The following is a 9,737-nucleotide window of genomic DNA, read 5'->3' on the forward strand; positions in this document are numbered from 1 at the left end:
GCTACTACTACTACTACTACTGCTACTGCTACTACTACTACTCCTACTAATACTACTACTACTGCTGCTGCTGCTGCTACTGCTACTAATACTACTACTACTACTACTACTACTGCTACTTCTACTACTGCTACTGCTACTGCTACTGCTACTGCTACTGCTACTGCTACTGCTTCTGCTACTCCTACTACTACTGCTGCTCCTGCTACCTACTACTGCTATTGCTGATGCTACAACTATTATTACTACTACTACTGCTACTGCTGCTATTGCTGCTGCTACTACTACTATTACTACTACTATTGCTGCTGCTGATGTTGCTCCCGCTGCCCCCGCCGCCGCTGTTCCCACCATCGCCCGCACCACCGCACTGCCCCCGCTGCTCCCTCTTGCCACCGCCGCTCCTCCCGCTGCCCCCTCCTGCCGTCGCCGCTCCCCCCGCTGTCCCTACCACCGCCGCCACCACTCTTCCCACTACTCCTCTCGCCGCCGCCGCTCCTACCGCCGCCTCCGCCGCTGCTCCCACTATCGTTGCTGTCGCTGCCGCTGCCACTGCTGCTACTGCAGTCCAATCTTGAAGACACACAAGAAAGATCGGGAATTTTCAAGGACAGGTAGGTCAAGGCATAAATTATAGTATAAGATATGTACCAGTAGAATTCTTTGCCATAATTGGAAATGTACCATATTAGTGTACTCTGCTTTCCTTGTTTACCACGCTCAACAATTGTTCTTCAGCTTTATTGTTTTTACTTTATTGTTCAAACTTCATTGCTCTTAGCTGACCTCGAGGCCCCCAAGAGAATCGAGCTTGAGGTTCTTATTGATCTAGCAACATTGGTTTTGTTCATCAATTCTTCTTACTTAAACTTAATATTATTTGCATATTCACTAGTATTGAAATAAATCACATATCTTTAAAACCACAAATCACATTTAATTATTACCCCCATTTTTCGAGGTAAACATTTTGGCACCCACCGTGAGGCTAAAGATAAAAGTGATTATTTTAGTTCTAATTTTCTAATAACACACATTATTCTTCACACTTTTTCTTGTCAAAGATTCTTTTATTTCAGGCTTAATTATGTCTAGCACACAGAATGCACCTATTCACGAGGATGAAAGCCTTGGAGAAAGCAGCGGTGTAGGAGTCAGTGTACCACCATAAACCCTGAGGGATTGCCAATTATGGATCTAGTCGATATCAGTTTGCATAACGCTCTAAACACGGACGCAGGCAAGACCCCGCAGGGAATGCACACTGGGAAGCCCGAGCAGCTGGCCAAAGAACATGAGGAATAGAAAAAGGAGGAGTCAGCCTCCAGGTGATGTTCAAAATGTTGCAAGCCCAGTAAGTCGCCATCGCTCAACTTCAGAGTCAGAATAGAACTCCAAACACAGCTAAATCAGTAAACACGCGGTAAGTTAAACTAGCGCTGGAGAGGCCCGATGAAAGTGGCTCCTGGACTGACCCCGCAATTATGAAAATGCTCGAAGAGCTCGCCAAAAGGATTGATACCAAAAAAAGAGGATTGAAAAAATGACAAAAAGGTGGAGACATATAATTCTAGGGTCGGCCAAATACCGGGAGCACCTCTAATTTTGAAAGGACTAGACACGAAAAAGTTCGTGCAAAAACCATTTCACCAAAGTGCGGCTCTGAAGCCTATCCCAAAGAAGTTTCAAATGCTAGATATCCCGAAATATAACGAAACAACTAATCCAAACGAGCACATCACCACATATGCATGTGGCATTAAAGGAAATGATTTGAAAGACGATGAGGTTGAGTCTGTTTTACTAAAAAGGTTTGGGGAAACAATGTCTAAGGGTGCCATGATTTTGTACCATAACTTACCCTGGAACTCCATTGATTCGTTTGTCATGTTAGCGAACTCATTTGTAAAGGCACATGTCAGTGCCATTAAAGTCACAACAAGGAAGTCTGATGTATTCAAAATAAATCAAAGGGAGAACGAGATGTTGAGGGAGTTTGTATCTCGCTTCTAATTGGAACGAATGGAGTTACCACCAGTCTCTGATGAATGGGTCATACAAACCTTCACATATGGGCTAAATGAATGAAGCTCGATAGCCTCGAAGCAGCTGAAATAGAACTTGATCGAGTATCCCGCCGTGACTTGGGCAAACATGCATAATAGATACCAATCAAAAATTAGGGTGGAGGATGACCAATTCGGAGCCCCCTAGGGCTCTATTTATTCGATTAGGTCATTGGCAAAGGAGTCAGGAAACGCATGAAGTGAGTCAATGTCGAATAAGGAAAGGTATCAACCTTACGTCGAAGATCAAAGGAACGTTTCGAGGCGTAACATACCTTAGAATGATTGAAGAGCAGATCGAGCCCAAAGTTCCTGGGGACTCATGAGTAAATCCAGGTTTTATAGGCATTCAAGGCCAGTGGAGGCACCCAAATTGTTAGAATACAACTTCAGTGTCGATGCCTCTAGTATCGTCTTAGCCATTGGCAAAATTAGAGATACTAGATGGCCCAAGCCTATACAAACTGATCCTTCTCAGAGTAATCCCAACTTAATATGTAAGTATTAGGGTAGTCATGAGCATAGGACTGAGGATTGCAGACAGCTTAGGGAGGAGGTAACCCGATTGTTCAACGAAAGGCATCTTCGTGAATTTCTCAGTGACTGGGCCAAGAACCATATTTGAGAAAGAGATGCAAACAGGAAGAATCTAAAGAACCTCAACATGTCATTCACATGATCATCAGTGGAGTCGAAGTCCCATAGGGGCCTATATTCAAATGTATAAAAATATCCATCATAAAAGAGAAACGGAGTTGTGGGCCCGATGACGCTCTATAGTTCTGTGACGAGGAAGCAGAGGACATATCCCAGCCTCACAACGATTCCATGGTAATCTCTATCCTTTTAAATAAAGTTCAGGATAAACGTGTTTTAGTGGATCCAGGTAGCTCCACGAACATAGTCAGATAGAAGGTTGTGAAACAACTCGGCCTGCAAGATCAGATTGTACCAGCATCCTGAGTACTGAATGGCTTCAACATGGAAAGTGAAACAACAAAGGGAGTAATTATATTGCCAGTAAATGTAGCTGGGACTATACAAGACACCGGGTTTCATGTCATTGAAGGTGACATGAGGTATAACACACTCCTCGGGAGACCATGGATACACAACATTAGGGCAATGCCGTCGACCTTCCATCAGATGATGAAGTTCCCAATAGAGGAAGGAGTGAAAATAGTCCTTAGAGAATAGCATGTCGCTAAGGAGATGTTTGCAATAGAGGAAATGGTGCAGATACTGGAACCCTTGACCTGGGAGAAGTCGATCCCTAAAGATAAATAGGTGGCTAAGCATCAATCAAAGCTCCAAGTCTAGACGGAAGCAGAATAACAGGTAACCGAAGTCAAAGAAGGGAACTCCCTACCTACCAGGTCAACCGCTCTAGAGAAAGGTACACCTGGGAACGGGATTAACCCCCGAACTTAGGAAAAAAATTATTTAGTTTCTTATTGATAATCTGGATTACATTGCTTGGTCCCATTTAGATATGACAGGGATTCCACCGGAAATCACCATATATAGACTGAGCAATAGTCCCAGGTTTTTGAATTGTGAGGCCCCCAATTCGAAGAGCTTCATATCAACATCCAGTCAACAGGAAACAAATAACAAACAGGTAAAATAATGAAAGCCTATATTGATGATATGACTTGTCAGGTCCCTGTGCGCAGAGGACCATTTTGATTCATTTGCAGGAAACAGTCAATGTTTCGGTGCAATGCAACATGAAGCTCAACCCAGAGAAACATGCCTTTTGAGTTGCCACAGGCGAGTTTCTCGACTTTATGGTGTCAAATCGGGGTATCAGAATCATCTCGGACCAAGTCAAGGCTCTTGAAGATATTATCATCATGGATAGCAAGACCTCAGAGTGTTGGTAAAGGATCTTACAAGCTCGGCACTATAGAAGATCTCAAAGGCTCGTGATCCCAAAGACACCCCATCTTACACGGAGGCCGTAGGATTTAAAGCATGTGTTGCACTCTTTTTACCTTGGCTCGAATTGTGTCCCAAATGGGTTTTACCGATAAGGTTTTTAACAAAGCAATAGCTATGTGTTGCTAAGGAAATCTCAACAGTATCCAAGGTTTCTTTTTAATCAAATCCGGATACTTGGGGGAATCACCCTCAGAGGATATATTTTCAAGAAAAATACTTCATGCCTAAGAGAACCTCGATAGGAAAACATTACAATGGGCCAAACGGCCAGATGAACCGTGTCCATATAGTAATCAAGCTCTAACAACAAAGTATGTACACATGTGAAAATTTTGTTAATATTAAAAACACTTGGTGTTACAAAGAAGTCTACTATTACACGAACTCTACATGCTACGGGAACGGCTTAAGAGCCAAAGCATAAAAACACCACCAATGTTCAGGAACTATCATTGAAAATTTGGATTAATAAGACCTCCAAGAAGCACCCCCTCCAAACACAGGCCAAGGCCAATATTCTCGGGTACTAACTTTTCGAACAAGTTCAGTAAGTTATCAAGAAAGAAGTTAAAGTGACAAACCCGAAGGCTATGGCCATACTAAAGACTACGGTCACATAAAGGCTACAGCCAAAATAATGCAATTTAGAGATGTTCGACTTCTGCTATAAAATTAAAGGCTTTCAAACATTGAAAAACTGGTTAAGCCAGGCTACCACCGGCAAAAGCAAAATATAAGGGGCTTCGATAAATTCGGCCCACGAAAAATCTAAGGGCTTCGATAAGTTAGCCCTTGAATAATCCAAAGGCTTTAATAATACCAGCCTTCGAAAAAACCTTAAGAGGTATTCAATTATGTCTACACAAACGAAGTGACTAATAAGGTTCTGATATGTCGAACCTTCAGAAAACCCAACGTGTACAAAAACACATGCTAAGGAATAACTAAAATTTCACTAAGTCTTTTAGCCTAAATGAGCGGAATATTATATAGCCATTTTAGAGTCCGAAACGGCCCAATTTAAAGAGCCTAAAGGCCAATTTTAAAAGAGCCTAAGGGATGATGTACAATAGCCTAAGGGACAACTTAAAAGAGATATAGGGCCAAAACCTTGTTGGAGCCCGATACTTTGTTCTCATTTATCTCGGACCCAGAGGCCCCATCGTTTAGAGCTCACATCAAAGTAATTTTAAGCTTAGCTGGAGGATCATCTAAAACCTTAAGGGGTATGATCTTGAGCAATAAAAACCTAAGGGTTTATTACAAGTCTAAACCGATACTCAAGCTAAGTGTTGAATCATTGGAATTTTCCACAAATGGGGATAAAATAAAATTCAACACTAATCGAGGATAGATCAAAAAGGCACTTTATATTCATTAGGGAAGTTTAATGGAAACCTAATCTATTTTCAGGGTCAAACCCCCGGGAGTGTCCTCTTCATTTTCAGCGGATCTATCTTCGAGAGTCTCTTCAACTTTAGGAGCATTATCTTAACTTTCCTCGTCCCCAGAGCCACTCACCATATCCTCTTCATCGGAGGATACAAGAAACTAGCATCGGTTTCCCGCGCCTTTGCATCGGCTTTCTCCCCAGCAAGCTTGAACCCTCGGGCATGGATTTCTTCGAGAGTCTCCCTCCGGGCTTGGCACTAAGCCAACTCATTGCTCCATCTCCCTCGGTCAGAGTCCTCTCAGAACTCGGGTTGAATGGCCACGGCTTCCCTCGTGTATATAGCAATGGATTTATCAACTGCAACTTTCATCTTCTCGGCTTCGGCCTTCGCCTTTACATCTTTAGCCTTAGCCTACACAGCTTCAGCCCGGTCTTTAGCCAGCTTAGCCTCCAACCCCTCGATTTTACTGGCCTGAGCTAGACCCTTCGCTTCAACACCTCAGAGCTGAGCTTCGGTCAAAGCCAGCTGGGCCGCAATAGCTTCCTTATTGGCAACAAGTTGATCCATGTTCTTCTTCACTGATGACAATCAGACCGAACTTGATCTACCTCACCTCGGAACTGCCCAATTATATCTAGCTTTTGTTGTAGCTGAGATATCTAAGTATTAGCCTCCGAAGTAGGGCCAAGAAGGCCGAACTCTTTTAAAATTACAGTTACTTGCTCATTTAGCTCGGACTTGCTTTTTTGAACTTTGGCCAATGCAGTTCGGAGATCCTTAAACTCCTCTTCCTTCTGGATACAGAGGAGCCTTACGGCCTTATCGTCGCCCGAAACTTTCTTGAGCTTGGCCTCACATTGGCTAAGCTTGGCTCTAAACTTTGCAATGGCTTATACATGAAATGGAGACATATCAGTTGAAAGAAAAAATTGCAAAAACTGAAGATAAGTAGTTACCTAGGAAAGGAGATGTTCAACCTCTTCAAAGATAGGAGACACATAATTCAGATCACCGGTATCCTCAATCCCATCATAGCAGCCTTAGAAAGGATCGTCCTCTATGACTTGCTTGGATCGAGCTTAGTCAAAGCGTTGGCTTCTATAATTGCCCCCTCGGAAAAAGTCGGCAATGAAAGGGAATGACTTGTTGTCGTGGCCCCGAGCTCTTCACTCAGGGCATTCTCATTAGCATTGGGGGACTCGGCATTTACCCCCTCATATATAGTCATTAAAGATGGAGGGACAATCTCAACCTCTAGGGATGTAGGGGCCTTGCCCGTTTCTTCCCTCCGGACATCCTTACCACGTGATGAGGTTTCTAGTTGGGAAGGCTCGGCGTCCTCGACTGAGTTCCTGGTCTGATTCTCCAGCCCTAATTCTTCATCATCATTTTCTTCATTATCCGGCGAGTCATGGGCCGAGTCTGCGCCCATTTGGGCAAACCTTTTCCGCAGCCTTCAAGAGGGGGTTTCTTGTCTTGAGGGTCTTCGGGTTTCGAGACCCTTTTTCTTTTACTGTCCTTCTGAGACATCGGATTTGAGGGCTTGGTTTTTTTCCCGGGCGGAGCCGGCCTCATCTTAGATGCATCGCCAAGGCCTGCATAGGCTAGAGTGAGTATGTAAAATGCCTCCAAATGTATGGAAAGTCTTGAAACTACAGAAAGGCACTTACCATGGTTCATGGTCTCCCACCATCCCCTCGCTAAATCGCACCACTTCCGCTCATTATAGTAAGAAGTGGCAGCTAACTTTCAGACCCAATCCTCGAGGCCGGGAACCACTAGAGGCGCCCAACCATTGGCTGCCAAAAGAAGATAGGAGCGTTATGGATTATGATAATATATGAATAGATAAAAGGAATACAAACTCCACTTACGGTTAGTGTTCCACTTCTCCGGAAACTGCATTTTTTCCTTAGGATGATGTCTGAAGTTCTTACTATAATAAACTAGCTCATCCAACCCGATATTTAGGGTTTGTCAGTGCTGGCGAAGAAGGATTTCGTTGTTCAATGTTGCAGCTTGATGAGCCCTCAAAATAACTGGGGTCGCTACAATTGAACTAGGAGGCTGAGGGTGAATTCCAAACCCTCATCCTTTTCAGAAAAATACTGCAACATGATCACGATACGCTAGAATGAGGATTATCGATACTGAAGTCGATCACCGCCGGATCGAGGGGACCCAGTGTGAAGGGGTAAGTGTACACACTCAAAAACCCCTCCTTGTGGGTAGTTATGCTTTCATCTGGGCACGGGATCTGAAGCTCAACCTCGTATACCCAACAACATTCCTTCTTTAAATCCTTGGTAAGCTTCTTCATTATCAAGCTAATATACGAAGATATGTGCTTGTATCGACTTTCAATGTTAGAAGGATTCTCGATACTGAAGTCTTTCTTAATGATGCAATTACTGGGGGTGATTTCCTCAAGTGTTGGCGGCACCATCGGTTTGGCTGGCCGGGAGGCAGAGGAAGATGATGCTTTATCCTTTTTGGGGATCGTCTTGGAAGTTTTTGCCATGGTTGTAAGATAAAGAATGCGGGTGAATAGGGATGTGTTGTTTCCGGCTAGAGACTGGCATTTTCCTATGCTTAAAGAGGCAGAGAAAGCGCGTGATTAAAGAAAGATATGAAGATGGCAAAGGATTGGAGAAAGAGTAAACTTCTTTACTTAAAGGAAATGCCTCATATTTATTGAGGGGTAGTGACGGTTCGGCAGCATTAGTGGCCGACCAACACCGACGTGCATTCAATGTTTTTGGGGATGTAGATCGACGGGATGTGTCGGTCAATTTGAACGCTAGAATCACGAGAATGACATCATTACTAAGGACTTCGGGAATCCAAATCATTTCATTCTATGAAATGCGAGGACTATCTGTATACGATCAAAATCAAGGAGCCCAATTTTGAAGTCTTAATTTGGGCTACGAGTCCGAATCTAGGGCTCGAAGAGGAGGTCAGACCCGGTTGAAGGACACACACACCTCGAGGAAGTAGATCGAAGGACTGCAGAACCCACATCGAAGGTAGTACAATCCCAAATACACTCAAGAAAGAGCGGGAATTTCTTAAGGACATGTGGGTCACAACATAAATTATAGGATAAGATCTTTACGAAATAGTACAGGTATCCGAACACGAGGTTCAAAATATCCCGAGCTCACAGTGGATCAATTTAAACTTAGCTCGAAAATTATTATACCTATCTATAAAGATAATAGGGTTTATATTACCCCGAACCCCAAACCAATCCTCGGACTAATCGTTCAAACAAAGTCTTCCATGAATAAAGGCAATGTTAAATCAAGCACTAACCAAATATGAAATAAAAAGTTCCCCTCATATTTCCAAAAGATAATTAGAGGAAATATTTACACAAGGGAGGCTTACAAGGAAACAAAAAAGTAACCTAAAACTACTTCGGGGTAACACCCTTAGCTGATGCATCTTCAGGAGTCGCATCTTCAAGAGCCTCATCCTCGGGGACTTCATTCCTGTTTCCTTCACTCTCAGAAACACTGGTTGAATCATCCTCATCAGAAAGTAGAGTGGCCGCCTCTTCTTCAAAAATCTTCTCTTCTTCAATATCGGCTGAAATATCAAAGCTACGAGCATGTATCTCCTCGAGGGTCATCCTACAGGATTGTCGCATACCATGGTTGACGATTAGCCTCCGGCGTAGAAGAGATCTCCCTTGCTTGAGCATTAGCTGCTTTGGCATTGGCTCGATATGAAGCCATAGTTTTCGTAGCAGCAAATTTGGCCTTGGCTAGCTCAGTAGCAGATCTAGCTTTAAGCTCCTCGATTTCGACTCATCGAGATAGGCTCTCCTCCTTCACACCTCAAAACTGGTGTTCGAGCGAAACTAACTGCTCTCTTAGAGTTTCCTACTTAGATGAGAGATTGTCCATGCTTTGCCTCCACCCCATGGTCTTGGATTCTTTCATCTTAAGCTCCTCCCAAAGTTGCGCCTCCAAGTCGGCCTTCTGATAAACCTACGAAATTAAAAGTGTCAGCTGCCAAAACAAACAAATGCATAACAGATCCCTGGGAGCTATATTACCTTCTCAAAATACTTGGCTCGACCTTGGCATGCCTGTGTCAACTACACTCGTAGATCATAGATCTCCATCTCTCTCTTAGCATAGAGAGCTTGACGACGTCCCTCTCCTCCAAAGTCTGTGTAAGCTCAGCCTCGCATCGAGCAATATCGCGACTTATAAAATACCCTTTTGTGGAGCACCACAACCTTCATGAAAAGGGAGGAAATATAGATTTAAAACGGCTAAAATAAAGGCGCAAACATAAAAAGCAGGAAACTCACTTGTTT

General features: G+C 43.5%; 1 protein-coding gene across 1 annotated transcript; it reads right to left on the reverse strand.

The window, feature by feature from the left end:
- Nucleotides 1–205: 205 nt before the first annotated feature.
- On the reverse strand, nt 206–1,928 carry LOC104226075 (uncharacterized). The gene is made up of 2 exons (XM_070166982.1): nt 1,862–1,928; nt 206–573 (listed from the first exon to the last, which is right to left on the reverse strand). Exons 1-2 carry the CDS (start codon nt 1,926–1,928, stop codon nt 206–208), a joined length of 435 nt encoding a protein of 144 aa, XP_070023083.1.
- Between the last annotated feature and the right edge of the window lie 7,809 nt (nt 1,929–9,737).

Source organism: Nicotiana sylvestris, chromosome 2, assembly GCF_000393655.2.
Source record: "Nicotiana sylvestris chromosome 2, ASM39365v2, whole genome shotgun sequence".
Lineage (NCBI taxonomy): Eukaryota > Viridiplantae > Streptophyta > Magnoliopsida > Solanales > Solanaceae > Nicotiana > Nicotiana sylvestris.

Excerpts from the sequence above, each read along its gene's own strand:
- LOC104226075 (XM_070166982.1), bottom strand. The coding sequence starts at position 1,928 with ATGGCACTGACATGTGCCTTTACAAATGAGTTCGCTAACATGACAAAC. Across the intron at positions 574-1,861 it reads CGAATCAATGGAGTTCCAGG|ATTGGACTGCAGTAGCAGCA; the intron begins GTAAGTTATGGT and ends TGTGTCTTCAAG.